The sequence below is a fragment of the Nomascus leucogenys genome, chromosome 1a, assembly GCF_006542625.1.
Source record: "Nomascus leucogenys isolate Asia chromosome 1a, Asia_NLE_v1, whole genome shotgun sequence".
Taxonomy (NCBI): domain Eukaryota; kingdom Metazoa; phylum Chordata; class Mammalia; order Primates; family Hylobatidae; genus Nomascus; species Nomascus leucogenys.
This window is the reverse complement of record NC_044381.1, coordinates 36,523,367-36,540,193: the sequence shown is the minus strand read 5'-3', so window position 1 is coordinate 36,540,193 and position 16,827 is coordinate 36,523,367. Positions and strand designations below refer to the sequence as shown.

General features: G+C 41.8%; 1 protein-coding gene across 1 annotated transcript in view; it reads left to right on the top strand.

The window, feature by feature from the left end:
* The window catches only part of ANP32B (acidic nuclear phosphoprotein 32 family member B), a 32,389-nt gene extending 15,858 nt beyond the window's left edge, over positions 1-16,531 (top strand). Inside the window, exons 4-7 of the mRNA XM_003260544.3 lie at positions 5,592-5,781; positions 11,833-11,951; positions 12,984-13,035; positions 15,949-16,531. Of these exons, the coding sequence (XP_003260592.1) occupies positions 5,592-5,781; positions 11,833-11,951; positions 12,984-13,035; positions 15,949-16,016 (429 nt within the window). The 3' untranslated portion in view covers positions 16,017-16,531. The remainder of the gene's footprint in view (positions 1-5,591; positions 5,782-11,832; positions 11,952-12,983; positions 13,036-15,948) is intronic.
* The last annotated feature ends 296 nt before the right edge of the window (positions 16,532-16,827 follow it).

The following is a 16,827-nucleotide window of genomic DNA, read 5'->3' as shown; positions in this document are numbered from 1 at the left end:
CGTGGCATACCTGAGTTGTAGATGGAACAATCAAAGACAGCTCCATTTTAAGCTTTATGTCGTCTAATTCATGATCTTGTGTTCTAGCTGGATTACTGTTGCCTAGAGTTTTGCATGGAAACCCCAAGATCCTCCTCAGTCTTATATATTGGGATAAGATATGAAAAGCTAAGTTTCAGTGCCACTTGGGTTGTAGACTTGCTGTGTGACCTTGGGCAAACTGCTTCTTCTCTCTGGGCCTCAGTTTCCTCATTTATAGCAGGGAGGATAATAATCCCTGCCTTACTTACCTCACTTAGGAATTCTGAGAATAAGATAATGTACTTACTTTGCTTTGTAAGTTAATGTACTTACTTTGCTTTCTCAGTTTGTGTGGAAGTTGTAGTGGCCAGAAAAGGGCTTCCAGAGGCAAGACTGGAGGCAGGGGGCTTAATGCAGTTTGTAGGGCAGCCCCACAGGCTGTGCTATTTGGAAGAGGGTTATTTAGCATATAGGAGGTGTCTTTGAGAATCCAGAACAGACACTAGAGGGTAAGACATTTCTTCTCTGTTGTCTCTATTCTGATGTCAGAGTATATTAAAATAAGTGGATTTCACATCACTTGTATAGAATGCTGTGTTGATATTTCAGGGGAAGACAGAGTTAAATTGTAGCTTCTTTTAATGAGGACTTCCTGTCAAGAGTTAAAAGATCTTTTCCTTCCTAAACAATTATTGAGAATGCTCCAATACAGATTTAATTACCTTTTACTGAATCTCTTTATGTGTGTGTAATATATGTATTCTTTTAGAGAGGTCTCACTATGTTAGGCCAGGCTGGTCTTGAACTCCTGCCCTCAAGTGATCCTTCCATCTCGACCTCCCAAAGTGCTTGGAACTACAGGCCTGAGCCACCATGTCCGGCTGAGTCTCTTTATTTTTACATTTCATTAAGTTGTCCATATTTAAGAGCTTATATTTCTCATAAATGTAATGCCTCACCAGTGCTCCATGCATTTTGCCCTTTTTCCTATTACAGGTATACCCAGATACTCAGGCTCTTACTAGTTTTATTCGTTTCCTTCAAACCAACCCCCATTTCCAGTATTTAAGCCGACATTTACTGACTTTTGCTGTATCCAAAGACATGAACATTTGCCCATTGTATCCTTATGTAACCCAGAGAAGAGAGAATGACTGTCCTCTTTTTAGAGATGAGGAAGCTGAGTTTAGAGAATGTAGATAATTGCTCAGGACAAATGGCAGAGTAGGGATTCAAATTTAAGTCTAGGCTGGGCACGGTGGTTCACGCCTGTAATCCCAGCACTTTGGGAGGCCGAGGCGGGCAGATCACTTGAGGTCAGGAGTTTGAGACCAGCCTGGCCAACGTGGTAAAACCCCATCTCTACTAAAAATACAAAAAATTACCCAGGCGTGGTGGCAGGCGCCTATAATTCCAGCTACTTGGGAGGCTGAGGCAGGAGAATCACTTGAACCCAGGAGGCAAAAGTTGCAGTGAGCTGAGATCATGCCTGTGCACTCCAGCCTGGGCGACAGAACGAGACTCCATCTCAAAAAAAAAAAAAAAAAAAAAAATTCGAAGTCTGCTGTTTTCCATAGCCCTTGGGACCTCTTCTTCTCTTTCCACCTGTAAATTTATTTCATACCCAAATTTCCTTAAGCTGGAAATTCCAACAGGAGCACCAAATTTTAACTGCTGATGCTTTCCCGTTCGGATGGGCTACACTAAGCCTTTGTTTATTGGTTAGTGACAGACATACTAATCCTAGGTTGTGAGCATAAGAAACCCTTCTCCACCCCCAGCCCCCCCTTTTTTTCTGGTTTAATTTTTTTTTCTTTTTTTTAGACGGAGTCTCGCTCTGTCGCCCAGGCTGGAGTGTAGTAGAGCCATCTCGGCTCAATGCAAGCACTGCCTCCTGGGTTCACGCCATTCTCCTGCCTCAGCCTCCCAAGTAGCTGGGACTACAGGCGCCCGCCACCATGCCTGGCTAATTTTTTTGTATTTTTAGTAGAGATGGGGTTTCACTGTGTTTGCCAGGATGGTCTCGATCTCCTGAGCTCGTGATCCGCCTGCCTCAGCCTCTCAAAGTGCTGGGATTACAGGCGTGAGCCACCGTGCCCGGGCTTCTCATTTAATTTTTAAAGAACAGAGTAGCAGGCAGTACCTTTTCACTGTTGGCTAGTTGATGACTGGTCATTACCTAATTCTTGTGGCAGCCTGAATCCTCTGATTATCAGAAGTGTTTTTCAGTGTTGTAGCACACAGCAATGGAGCAGAAGCAAATACTGTGTGGGAGTTGTTTGCTTGAGTTTTTTCCCGATCTGGTCAGTAATGTATGAGAGGACCTCTGGTGGCTGTGAAAGTCTCAGTCCCCCAGGATAGTGAAGGATGAAAAGTAATCTTCGTTGTGTTCACCATTTTTAGAGGATCTGCTATACCCATACACTTACTGGGTGCTTTATGCATGTTTTATTAGTAATTGTCAAAAAAAAAACTTCGATACAAAGTCGATAGAAAAAGCATGGCCCTTGTTTTATATTGAGGAAGCTAAGGCTTGGGGGAGGCTGAATCCCTTGTCCAGAGTCACACACCCTGTGGCAGAGCCACAGGGCTACACACCAGAGCTATTTCGAAAAGCCTGGGGTCCCACCATTCTGCTATACTTGGCACTCAGATTCCTGGCGGTGCTAGGTTGGTCTCCTGAAGTTCTAACTTGGAATTAAGTAAATCTGTAGGAGAAGGTGAAGGGGGGAAGAGTTGGGTCCATTTTGACTTCTGGCAGTATTCTTCAGTGGGGAAAAACACCATCCTCATCCTCATTAACCACATACATTTTGAACACCGTCTACTTTGAGCCCAGTTCTTACAGTCAATGCAATGATTGTGAATGCCTCTGCTTGCTACAGGGACATTAATCGAGAGACAAAGAAGGCATCAATTCAAACTTCCTTGGACACCTTTTTTAAGAGACCTGGGCCATCCAAACCATCCCCCAAAGCCCTTCTAAATTCTAAGAAGGCAAGCAAAATTATTGTTAATAAAATGTTTAATGTTTATTATGGCTAGCCTATTAGCTTACATCAAATTTCTGGTATGGTAGAGTTGTAATTTTTTTTATCAATATTTACACATTACATTGGGATCTTGAATAATCTGTGTGCAGTGTATTTTGTGCCTATTGGGCCTTAAAGCACAATTTTACTACTTTCAGCAGTTCCAGAGTACTACAGTTATTTGGGATTTTTGTTGTTTTCTTGCTTTCATTTCATTTTTCAACCTACTGATTGGCATGTCCAAATTGTTTGAGAAGGGGTGCTTTGCCAGGAAGTAGCCAAAAATCTCACATAATTGTAGTTTCAGAAACAGGAGAGCCTTGGAGGCCCTGTATACTGGAAGAGTCAATGAAACTAGATAGAGAAAGGGCTTTTGGTATTAAAAAAGCATTAGATAAATATCAGAGGCTGTATGTGTTTTTGTGCACCTATTTCTTGGAAATAATTCTGAAATATAAATGGCTCATTCCTTTAAGTGGAGAATTTTTAGAGTGAACCTTTTTGGAAAAGCTGCCTAAAGCTGACTCTAGCTGGCATTGAGTCAGCCTTTGTGAAGAGAAAGCCAGTATGCTAGCTAGCCGTCTGGGGTGGCATTGCAGCATTTTTTTCCTCTTCGGCAAGAAGTCATACCTGGGCTTCTGGAAGTCAGGGCCTGACTGGAAGGGAACCTAATCTGAAAATTACATGATACAAAAGCAGCTCTGTGACCAGAAGGGCTGGGGACAGCTTTCTTAAGACGTCAAGGAACTGACTATATAAGCACATTGTTTGATTCACAGACTCTTGGATCATTGTACAGTTTGTGTTTTGAGAGGTACAATGTTTTCCTGTTGCTGTAACCCTGCTGTGTGTTCCCTGCATGAATAAAACAAGTGTGGGAGCCCCTTTCTTGATCAAGAAGATGAAGTTTCTTCATATGCAGGGGTCAGTAGCCCTTTTCTCTAAGGGCCAAATAGTAGGTTCATTTGGCTTTGTAGCCTGTTTATATAGTCTCTGTCACAACTAGTCTGCTTGGCCATTTTAGCACATAAGGAGCCATACATAAATAAATGAGTGTGACTGTGTTCCAGTAGAGCTTATTTTACAAAAACAAGTGGTGGGCCGGAATTGGCCACTGGACCACCGGTTCCCAACCTCTGCTCTAGAGCCTTGAGGCAGATTTTCACACCATTTTATATCTCCTCAGAACTACATAGATACCTTGAGTTCTGAAAATAAGGTTTTGTTTTGTCTGCATTTCTTCTCAGGTCCTTGTGAGTGTTGTAACAGCTTTCCTAATAAAGCAGCAAAACCTGTTAAGCCTCAACATTTATTTTTTTAGAAATTATTTCATGTGGAGATCCTCTTAATGTTTGTTTGGGTGTTTTTAGTACTATTTTCTTAGAGAATACCAAAGTTTTGCTCTTGATTCAGAACCATTAAAGGTTGTGTTTATGAAGCTATGCAGATATATGTAGTTACTGCCCCATTCTGAAAGGCGCCAGGCTATGTGCTACTTCACATTGGATTTGCCTTTCATAGGCTTCTCCCTCTTCTATCTGCAAGGGTCTGCTGTCACTTCCTTTTGCTGTCTCCTGACTTGCCTATAGTGTAGTACCTCTGCCCTCTCAATCTCTTAATTTACCCTTAATCAAAACTTAATAGACCTGGGATTGAAGTACTAGTATACTTATATAATAACAAATGAAGATCTGAGTAAATACATAGACATTTTCCAGTGCACTTTGACTACTCAGAAAACTTGACTTGGGCCAACTTTTTATAGCTTAACTGTTTTTAGATAGATGAAACTGATGGTTCCAAAGAAATGAGGTATTGCAACAAAATTTCAAGGTATGGTAAATAAAATCAGAAGAACTTACATCGTAAAAGTCTGGTAACATGTCAGTCTTTTCCCCAAATACTAAAAAAGAAGAGTGCAGTGTTTCTCCGTATTTCTGAAGTTTCAACTCTGCGCCCCTCTGCTTTTTCCCCAGCCTATATTGACTCCTGTCTTCCCTGAAAGTAGCTGCATTGCCACACTTTATATTTTATTATATTTCATCCTCTAGTGTTTCATGTCTATGCCCTATGTAAAATTGTAAGCACCCTGAGATTGTGTTATAAATCTCTGAATTTTTCCCTATACTGCCAGCCTAGAACATTAAAGACTGCTTGATACCCAGGAAGTTTTTAATGGCCATTTGATTACTCAAATGTTAACATTTGTTTCAGCTAAATTTATTAAACTGTTTGATTGTCTCATACTGTGAAAATATCTGGATTTAATAAAAATTATTTTCAATTTATATTTCTTTAGACTACTACACTGCCAGAAAAACACATAGTTCTCTGGAAGAGTAGATAAAGGAAGAGAGGGACTAAAGTCTAGTAACCTAATATAAAGGTTGCAAAAGACTTGATATATTTTTCTATATATGAGGCTGAGTGGGTAGCAGAAATTGAATATAGAGCCTAGAATTTTACCTCTTCAAGAGATGGGTTTGTTATTTATATTCCTTTGGTTTAGGAGTTGTGGTTTTTGATCCTTTTCTTCAGAAAAAGTTAGAATGTCTGAAAAGCCTGGACCTCTTTAACTGTGAGGTTACCAACCTGAATGACTACCGAGAGAGTGTCTTCAAGCTCCTGCCCCAGCTTACCTACTTGGATGGCTATGACCGAGAGGACCAGGAAGCACCTGACTCAGATGCCGAGGTGGATGGTGTGGATGAAGAGGAGGAGGACGAAGGTGAGTAGGCTCAGCATCCAGTGAACCTGATGTCTGCCTTTCAGAGCCTCTGATAAAAACTATTGGATGTTGGCCGGGTCCAGTGGCACACACCTGTAATCCCAGCACTTTGGGTGGCCGAGGCGGGGGGCATTGCTTGAGCCCAAGAGTTTGAGACTAGCCTAGGCAACATGGCAATATCTTGTTTCTACAGAAAATAGAAAAAAAAAATTAGCCAGGTGTGGTGGTGCACACCTGGAGTCTTAGCTACTCAGAAGACTGGAGGCTGAGGTGGGAGGATCACTTGAACCTAGGAGTTTGAGGCTACAGTGAGCCATGATTGTTCCCCACTGCACTCCATCTCAGAAGACAGAGAGGGTGTCTCAAAAAAAAAGCTACTAGATGTTCTTACTATTGAGGAAAATAGTGTGTGTGTGCGTGTGCGCACGTGTGTGTGTATTTTTTTAATGTAGGCATTCCATTAAATTTATAGCTAAGGCCTATTTCATAAGCCCCTGGCCTCAAGGGATCCTCCCACCTCAGCCTGCCCAAGTGGTGGGATTATAGGGATGAGACACTGAACCTGGCCCAGGAAGCATTTCCTGAAGTCTACAAGCTAGGTTAGGATGCTGTGCATGTTAAACTGTAAACCCCTTACCCTTACAGGCTTGCCACTCTGCTGTTCTTAAGTCTTCCTACTTCAGGGGTCTTCAACCCACAGGCCACAGACTGGTACCGCTCCGTGACCTGTTAGAAACCAGGCTGCATGAGCGGTGAGGAAGCCTCATCTGTATTACAGCCACTCCCCATTGCTCACATTACTGTCTGGGCTCCACCTCCTGTCAGTTCAATGGTGGTATTAAATTCTCATAGGAGCGAGAATCCTATTGTGAACTGCACATGCGAGGAGTCTAGGTTGCGTGCTCCTTAGGAGAATCTAATGTCTGATGATCCAAGGTGGAGCTGAGGTGGTGATGCTAGCGCTGGGGAGTGGCTGCAAATACAGATTAACATTAGCAAAGAGGTTTGACTTTACAGAGATCATAATAAATCAATTGCTTGCAGACTCATCAAACCCTATCTGTGAGTGGCAAGTGACAAGCTGCATCTGGTGGCAGGCTTTATAGTGGCAAGTGAGTTGGTGTACTTCAGTTGTACAGCTGTATCTGGTGACAGGCTTTAAGTCAGCATCTGATGCTTTTTTTAGTCAGTATGTGGCCTGCCCATTTTTTTATTTACCACTTCCATCCACACCTCTTTCCCGCACTGCGTATTTGTCTCAGTCACAGTTTTGGTAGGCCCACAAGCTAACTCTATCCAACCATGAGTAAAAAACGTCGCTGGAAAGCTTTGAAAAGTGGGAAAGATCCAATAATGAGACAGCAGAAGACAAGACTGCCAATGAAAAGAAAGCTTCATTGAAAAGAAAATACAAAGAGTGCTACTTAAATTACAGGTTCATTGCAACAGATGATTCACATTCTCCAAGCCCACTTTGTATAATATGTGGCAACCAGCTATCCAACAAAGCCATGAAAGCTTCGAAACCGCTTCACTGGCTGGGCACAGTGGCTCATGCCTGTAATCCCAGCACTTACGGAGGCCGAGGTGGATCACCTGAGGTCAGGAGTTCAAGACCAGTCTGGCCAACATGGGGAAACCCCGGCTCTGCAAAAATACAAAAATTAACCAGGCATGGGTGCACACCTTTAGTCCCAGCTTCTCGGGAGGCTGAGGCATAAGAATTGCTTGAACCTGGGAGGCGGAGGTTGCAGTGAGCCAAGATTGCGCTGCTGCACTTTAGCCTGAGTGATAGAGCAAGACTCCATCTCAAAAAAAAAAAAAAAAAAAAAAAAAAAAACCGCTTCACCACTTGGAGACCAAGCACCCTGCATTTAAAAGACAAGCCTTTGGAGTTTTTCAAAAGAAATAAACATGAACATGAAAAACAGAGGCAGTTATTGAAAGCTCCCACTTCATCAAATGTGACTGCATTGAGAACATCTCATTCTTAGTGGCTAACTGCATTGCTAAAGCTAAGAAGCCCTTAACTAACTGCATTGCTAAAGTAAGAAGCCCTTTACTATTGAAGAGTTGATCCTGCCTGCTGCTAAGGACATTTGTCGTGAACTTTTAGGAGAGGCTGCAGTTAAGCTGCAGTTCAAAAGGTGGCACATGTTCCTCTTTCAGCTAGCACCGTAACTAGATGAATTGATGAAATAGCAGAGGATATTGAGGCACAGTTGTTAGAGAGGATTGATGAGTCACCATGGTACACAATGCAGGTTGACGAGTCTGCCGATGTTGACAACATGGCAACAATACTTGTTTTTGTGCAATATATTTTCAGGAGGATGTGCATGAGACTATGTTATGTGTACTTCGTTGCCAACCAGCACCACAGCTGCAGAACTATTCAAGTCTTTTGAACGATTACATATCAGGAAAACTGAATTGGTCATTTTGTGTCATATATGCACAGATGGAGCGGATGCCATGGCTGGACGGCTTTCTGGTTTCACTACTTGAGTCAGAGAGGTCGCTTCTGGATGTGAGTCTATGCACTGTGTCATCCATAGAGAAATGCTGGCTAGCTGACAAATGTCACCTGAACTTAATGTTTTGCAGGATATGATTAAAATTAACCACATTAAAGTACATGCCCTTAACCCATGTCTGTTCACGCAGTTCTGTGAGATGGATGCAGAGAACACTACTCTTACATAGAGAAGCGAGATGGCATTCTAAAGGTGGATCACTGGCCAGAGTTTTTGAGTTACGAGGCCTGCTCCAGAGATTTCTCTTAAGAATAACAGTCACCACTAGCAGAACATTTTAGTAACACAGAATGAGTGGTAAAACTTTTCTTTTTTTTTAAGTTCAGGGGTACATGTGCAGGTTTGTCGCATAGATAAACGTGTGCTATCCCATCACCTAAGTATTAAGCCAACTGTCCATTAGCTAGTTTTCCTGATGCTCTCCCTCCCCAGCCTCCACAGGCCCCAGTGTGTGTTGTTCCCCTCCATGTGTCCGTGTATACTCATCATTCAGCCTCACTTACAAGTGAGAACATAATGATATTTAGTTTTCTGTTCTGAGCATTGGGATTTTTGACATGTTTCAAACAGTAGCAGTGATTTTGAAAGAGAGTGAGCCAGGGCCTTCTTTCTCGCAGCTGGTGCATGATGACCTATCAGCTCTCAAAAGAGTTTGAGCATTACTTCCCAACCACAAAAGACCCCCGAACTGGGAAGGAATGGATCCACCACCCATTTATGAATAAGCCAGGTCAATCAACTTTGTTCATGCTTGAAGAGGATCAACTGGTTGAGATCACAAATGGCAGTGGCCTTAAAAGTATGGTTTAAGACAACTTCAAAATCTCCATATATTCTGGATTAATGTTGAGGTGGAATATCCCGAGATTGCCAAAAAAGCACTGAAAAACCTGCTTCCATTTCCGATATCCTATCTTTGTGAAGCAAAGTTTTCTGCAGTGACAGCAACCAGAACAAAATTATGGAGTATACTGGACATAAGCAGCACACTTCGAGTGTCACTGTCTCTCATTGCCCCCAGATGGGACTGTCTAGTTGCAGGGAAAACAAGCTCAGGGTTCCCATTGATTCCACATTATGATGACTTGTATAATTATATCATTATATATTACAATGTAATAATAGAAATAAAGTGCAGAATAAACATAATGAGTTTGAATCATCCTGAAACCATCCCCCCACCCCCCAGGCTGTGGAAACATTGTCTTCCACAAAACTGGTCCCTGATGCCAGAAAGGTTGAGGACCACTGTCCTACTACACTACAGTCATCATTTTGGGTAGATACTTGATCTCCTGATTCATAGGGCCTGACACTGAGTAGGTTTGCCAGCTGTAAATAAAATAGCTTTCCCTTCCATTGACCTATGACCAGAGTTTTAAAAGGTAATGATTTCGAATAACTATATGTTAGATTCCATTTTTCATTCATAAGGGAAATAATCTCTGATCATAACATAGAATTAAAAGATGATTTTCAGTAGTTTTGGCATTTGACCCAGGATTTATACATATTTTACAGATTTACAGATTTTAAGAAATAACTAATACTTTCTACCCAAGATATTCCTCCTGATTAGTTTGTGTTTTCTTTGCATGCTGAGTTTGTTTACTCTCAGTCGCTCTTAGAATAAAACGCTTCTCACATACAGGTGGCTTAGAGCAGCAGTCTCCAACCTTTTTGGCACCAGGGACTGGTTTCATGGAAGACAGTTTTTCCACAGATGCGGGGAAGGGGTTGGGGGCGGCAGCTGAATGGTTTTGAGATGAAACTGTTCCACCTTAGATCAGGCATTAGATTCTCATAAGGAGTGCACAGTCTAGATCCCTCACATGCGCAGTTCACAATAGAATTTGCACTCCTATGAGAATCTAACAGGTGATGTGACAGGAGGTGGAGCTCAGGTGGTAATGGTCACTGGCCTGCTTTTCACCTCCTGCTGTTTGGCCCAGTACCAGTCCTGGGAGTTGGGAACCCCTGGCTTAGAGGAAGCAGAATGATTAGTTTTCACATCAGTCAGCATGAATACCTCTTTTCTTTAAAAATTAGCATATACGACAGAAATTATCAAGAAAATAGAGCAGGAAAAGCATCAAGGACTTTGGGTGCAGTTAATGGTATGATACTCTGGAACATTTTTACAGTTTTATTTTGAAGCATATTGAGACAGGCAAAAATTAATGAGTTATAAGGTGGTAAAATGGACAGAGAATAGGACATCTCACCTATTTCCAAATGTTATGTCCCTTTGTCCCTTCTACAGTTTTTCCATTTTTCCTAAAAACCATTTGTGCTTGTTGTCTATTTAAGTTCACCTCAAACAGGAAGAACAGCCACATGTGCAAGAGCCGGTAAAGGACGTTCCTTGGAAGGTGGGGGGCAGTTCCTGAGAGCAAAGATGGGTCAGCCAGCAAATACTTGAGCATTTCCTATGTGCCAGGCACTGTGGAAAATAGTGGTTTAAAAAAAAAAAAAAAAAAAACAAGGTTCCTACTCTCTTGGACCTTACAGAGAAATGATTATTATTTTTTTTAATCATAAATAGGCTAGGTATGGTGGCTCACACTTGTAATCCCAACACTTGGGGAGGGTGAGGCATGATGATTGCTGGAATCCAGGAGTTCAAGACCAGCCTGGGCAACATAGACAAACCCTCTCTGTACAGAAAAAATTGTTTTAAATTACAAATCATAAATAATAATTGCAAGTAAGCAAAGTGTGTTGTAATGGAGAAGCACCACATACTCATGGTGAGAGCCTGTGACCTGGCATTGGGACGTCTGGTGAGTAAGACTGCCTAAGGAAGTGATGTTGACTGAGACTCCAAGGTGGAGTCAGAGTTAGCCAAGCAAAGAGGATGGAAAGAGCATGCAGAGACCAGGAGGCAGGTGAGAGCATGGTGTGCTCTAGGACCCAGGAGAAGCAAGAACTGCCGCACTAGAGGTCTGAACAATCAGGTAGAGATGCAGGTGCCTCTCAGCCTCCTGTCCCCTGAGTCACAGGGTTATTATGGGTGTTTCTCAGGTTCCTGATTTGAGCAGCTGACTGTGACTCTGGTGGTATCATTACCCAAGAGAAGGTACATGATTTTTTTTTTTAACTTTTTACTGTCAAAAATTTCAGACAGTGACAAAGGTAAAAATAATAGCAAAACGAACCCCCATGTTCTTATCATTCAGCTTCAGCAATTATTGGTCATAGCTGACCTTACTTTATTCCTGCATACCCTTACCTTCTTCCCCACTCCATATAATTTTGAAGCAAATCTTAGCCATTGTATCATTTCATCAGCGAGAATTATAGCATTTGTCTTATCTACCAGGACTTCTAGCTCTCTGATTTTATGGGACTCTATTGGACAAAGGGACTGAGCTGTAGCACATAGTAGAAAGAAAGTGACTGCAGTTCGTGGCCTTAGAGCATTTGTTCTGTGAGCCAGCCCACAGATCCCCAACACTTTGTGCCCTGTGGAGCATCGAGAATATTTAATGAATCCCTTTTGGACTATTTTTAGAAGGAGAAGATGAGGAAGACGAGGAGGATGAGGATGGTGAAGAAGAGGAGTTTGATGAAGAAGATGATGAAGATGAAGATGTAGAAGGGGATGAGGACGACGATGAAGTCAGTGAGGAGGTCAGTGCAGCTGTTTTCTACGCTGCTTCTTATTTGTAATTACAACAAAAGTGGGGGTTTCAAAAAGATGACAAAAGAAAAGAAAAACACCTTCTGAAGAAATTAGTATACCTGTGAATACATTTACAGTATGAATCTGGTTAATTTAGTTTTTGTCTGGCTTTAAATAACTACTAAATAGAATGCCTACTGAACTCAAACTAGTATGGTTCCTGGCTGTGCAAGGTAAGTTCTGGCCCTCTGGGGGAAGGAATGAATTGAGTATTCGGTATGGTGAGAAAACTGGACATGTTGAGAATTGATGGTATGTCTGTTCCTTCATTGAATTGTAGGGAAGTTTATGTTTACCAAGTCTAAACTTTTTCTTGTATACTCAGTGTAATTCAGTAAATATATACCTGCTATGTTAAAGAGTTGGGAGTACAAAATGAAATGAGATTGTGGTCCTGCCCTGAAAGAGCACATAGTCTGGTTTATGGAATACCCAATAATAGAGGATCCCTGAGGAAATGAATGCTATATGAGGGCAGGAGCAAACAGTGTCTTGACTTTGACCCTCAAAGAGGTTTGGGAAACAGGCAGACAACATTAGTTGTTAACAAAACGCATCCTCTTTTGTAGTATAAAAATAAGGCTTGGGGTTTGTGTGATGTCATTAGGTGTATGATTGACATTAAAGTTCTGAAAGAAGCTTTGCATATGAATGGGATATAGAAAGAAATTTTTGTCTAAACCTGTTTTGAAATTTGAGATTTTAAGATGATTTCTTGAATTATCCAAAGTTATATACTAATTAAACATCTAGCAAATGAACTGCTTGCTTCTAAAAACAATTTTTTTTAGAAAAATTATAAAGCTCATTAAGGAAAATCAGTGGGTCTTGGTACATCAAAGTAGATAAAAATAACATTACAGTTTCCTGCTTGATAGTGTTGCATTTATTTGTACTTCTTAGTTTGGCAGAATTTGTACTATTTGCACTTTTCAATTTGGCGGAATTAATCTAATGTTATGCTGTTTGCTATTCTTTAGGAAGAAGAATTTGGACTTGATGAAGAAGATGAAGATGAGGATGAGGATGAAGGTGGGGCTAATGCATGCATTTTGATCATTCTCAGTTAAAAATTAGAGAAAAACATCCATTATTTAGAATTTGATACCACTGAGAAGAAAATAAAATACCCTTGGCTCTGGTGGTTTACACATTCATGTTCTCGTTTCTATTATCCCATCAGTGTGTCTGTGCTGGTGCAGGCTCCCTGCTGCTACAGCAGTTATTCCTGTCTGATGGCAAGGGTCCTGTTGGTCTTCAGTCCTCATGGGGTTTTTTTGGGGGTGGTGGTGGTGGTGGTGGTGGTGGTGGTGGTTTGAGACGGAGTCTTGCTCTGTCACCCAGGCTGGAGTGCAGTGTCACGATCTTGGCTCACTGCAAGCTCCGCCTCCTGGGTTCACACCATTCTCCTACCTCAGCCTCCAGAGTAGTTGGGACTACAGGCGCCCGCCACCATGCCCAGCTAATTGTTTGCATTTTTAGTAGAGAACGGGGTTTCACCATGTTAGCCAGGATGGTCTCTCTCTCCTGACCTCATGATCCGCCTGCCTCAGCCTCCCAAAGTGCTGGGATTATAGGTGTGAGCCACCGCGCCTGGCCTGTTGTTTTCTTGAGATGGAGTCTTGCTCTGTTGCCCAGTCTGGAGTTCACTGGTGCAATCTAAGCTCACTGCAGCCTCCACCTCCCAGGTTCAAGGGATTCTCTGCCTCAGCCTCCTGAGTAGCTGGGATTACAGGCATGCACCACCACACTTGGCTAATTTTTGTATTTTTAGTAGAGACGGGGTTTCGCCATGTTGGCCAGCCTGGTCTCGAATTCCTGGCTTCAAGTGATCCACCCACCTCAGCCTCCCAAATTACTCGGATTACAGGTGTGAGCCACCGTGCCTAGCCTGGTCCCCATGTTTTAAATGTGTTTTTAGGACCAGTCATTTGGTTTACTGCCAAGTGTGAGTTTCTATGTTTGGAGTTATTTCATTTTTTAAAAAAAAGACTTCAATAATTGAACCATCATTTTCAGGATATATAAATAGATGTAGCAGTTTCCCAGTTTTATCAGTGTTAGTCCTTTCCCCACTACAACCAAGACAAGTGAAATAGCTGTTACTTATTTAATACTGTTGAAAGTATGCCAGCCTGGACAACATAGACCCTGTCTCTACAGAAAATTAGAAAGTTAGCTGGGACCGGGTGTGGTGACTCATGCCTGTTAGCTCAGCACTTTAGGAGGCCGAGGCAGGTGGATCACCTGAGGTCAGGAGTTCGAGAGCAACCTGGCCAACATGGTAAAATCCTGTCTCTACTAAAAATTTAAAAATCAGTCAGGCGTGGTGGCACGCACTCAAACCCAGGAGGCAGAGATTGCAGTGAGCTGAGATCATGCCACTGCACTGCAGCCTGGACAACACAGCAAGACTGTGTCTCAACAACAACAAAAAAAATGTTAGCTGCACATGGTCGTGCACACCTATAGTCCCAGCTACTTGGGAAGCTGAGGTGGGAGGACTGCTTAAAGTTGCAGTGAGGCTATGATAGTGCCACCGCACTCCAGCCTGAGTGACAGAGGGAGACCTTGTCTCAAATAAATAAAAGTCTCATGGTTGTGTCCCAGAGAATCAGGTGTTCACTGTGCTGTTGACTCATGTTTTCTCAGCATCCACTTTGTGTCAAGCTCTCAATTACATTTACACTAGATATTACCCTGGTTAGGACCTGGTCACTGCCTTTAAGAACCTGTATGATTGGGAGGCTGAGGCGGGCGGATCATGAGGTCAGGAGGTTGAGACCATCCTGGCTAACACGGTGAAACCCCATCTCTACTAAAAATACAAAAAAATTAGCCGGGCGTGGTGGCGGGCACCTGTAGTGCCAGCTACTCGGGAGGCTGAAGCAGGAGAATGGCATGAACCCAGGAGGCGGAGCTTGCAGTGAGCCGAGATCTAGCCACCACACTTCAGCCTGGGCGACAGAGCAAGACTGTCTCAAAAAAAAAAAAAAAAAAAAAAAACTATGAAATATGATTTAACATGTAGTTAATGTCATTAAGATAACCATGGATTTTATTAGTTGAAAAAACTGGTCTATATGTAAGTCTCTGTGTCTCGACTACATAATACTCTTAAGAAGTTACTTTTTAGTTAATATTAGTTTGCTACAATTTGAGTCTTAATGATGTTCCATACTAAGTGTTTTGTGTGTTATTTAATTCTCAGAATAACCTTTTAAAGTCAGTACCATTGTCCCCATTTTACAGATGAAAAAGGCTTTTAATGAGGTTAAGCTTGTCCGAGGTCACTTGAAAATAAGCATGGCTTGAAGACATGCTAGATAGCACGAGGGGTTTTGTTTTGTTTTTTTGGAGACAGTTTCGCTCTTATCACCCGGGCTGGAGTCCAGTGGCGCAATCTCAGCTCACTGCAACCTCCGCCTTCCAGATTCAAGCAATTCTCATGCCTCATCATCCGGAGTAGTTGGGATTACAGGTGCGTGCCACCATGCTTGGCTAATTTTTGTATTTTTAGTAGAGATGGAGTTTCACCATGTTGGCCAGGGTGGTCTGGAACTCCTGACCTCAGGTGATCCACCCGCCTTGGCCTCCCAAAGTGCTGGGATTATAGGCATGAGCCACTGTGCCTGACCAGCTCAGGTTAATAATAAGCATTTTAATAATTGCTAGATTTGTAAAAAGAAACATTTGGAAGAAAACACCTTAAAATTGAGGAAACTGGATTAACTTTTCCTGGGTGAGTTGAGGTGCTGTTGTGCATTTTGCTTTTCTTGGTTCTGTGGTCACCAATTATACTTGCTATTAATCACCTATATTAATCTGATCAAGTTTACATTGTTTTATCTCCTGTCAAAAACTTTGTTGTTGTTGCCTCCATTGGCAATAATCCAAGCAAAATGCCTTTCCACTGTCCTAAAGTCAGTTTTTGTTACTGTACAGAGGAGGAAGAAGGCGGGAAAGGTGAAAAGAGGAAGAGAGAAACAGATGATGAAGGAGAAGATGATTAAGACCCCAGATGACCTGCAAAACAGAACTGTTCAGTATTGGTTGGACTGCTCATGGATTTTGTAGCTGTTTAAAAAAAAAAAAAAAGGTAGCTGTGATACAAACCCCAGGACACCCACCCACCCAAAGAGCCAAAGAATAGTTCCTGTGACATTCCGCCTTCCTTCCATGTAGTCCCTCTTGGTAATCTACCACCAAGCTTGTGGACTTCACCCCAACAAAATTGTAAGCGTTGTTAGGTTTTTGTGTAAGACTCTTGCTGTAGCGTGGATAGCTGTGATTGGTGAGTCAGCCGTCTATGGCTACCAGTTACACCGAGATTGTAACAGCATTTTTACTTTCTGTACAACAAAAAAGCTTTGTAAATAAAATCTTAACATTTTGGGTCTGTTTTTTCATGCTTTTCTTTTTAATTATTATTATTATTATTTTTTTACATTAGGACATTTTATGTGACAACTGCCAAAAAAGTATTTTTAAGAATTTAAGTGAAATAAACACGTTACTCTTTGGTAAAGCCTAGTTGTATGCTTACATTTTTAAATTATACTCTCATTGTAAGCTCATGCTAAAACACCAAAGAATTGGTTTATTTGGCATTTTTATATTAGTAGTTGTTGAGGGGAATTGCAGAAGCATGTAGGATCTTTGAGCATTTAGATCAAATCCTCATTGATAACTGGGAGTAAATGAAGCATACTTTTTAAAATAATGTTCAAAACGGAATGCTCTGAGGCCCTGAAAACCAGTAAAATGTTAGGTTCAAGTATTATGTGAATTAAGGGAAAGAAGATAGTGTAAAGCAAAAGGCCT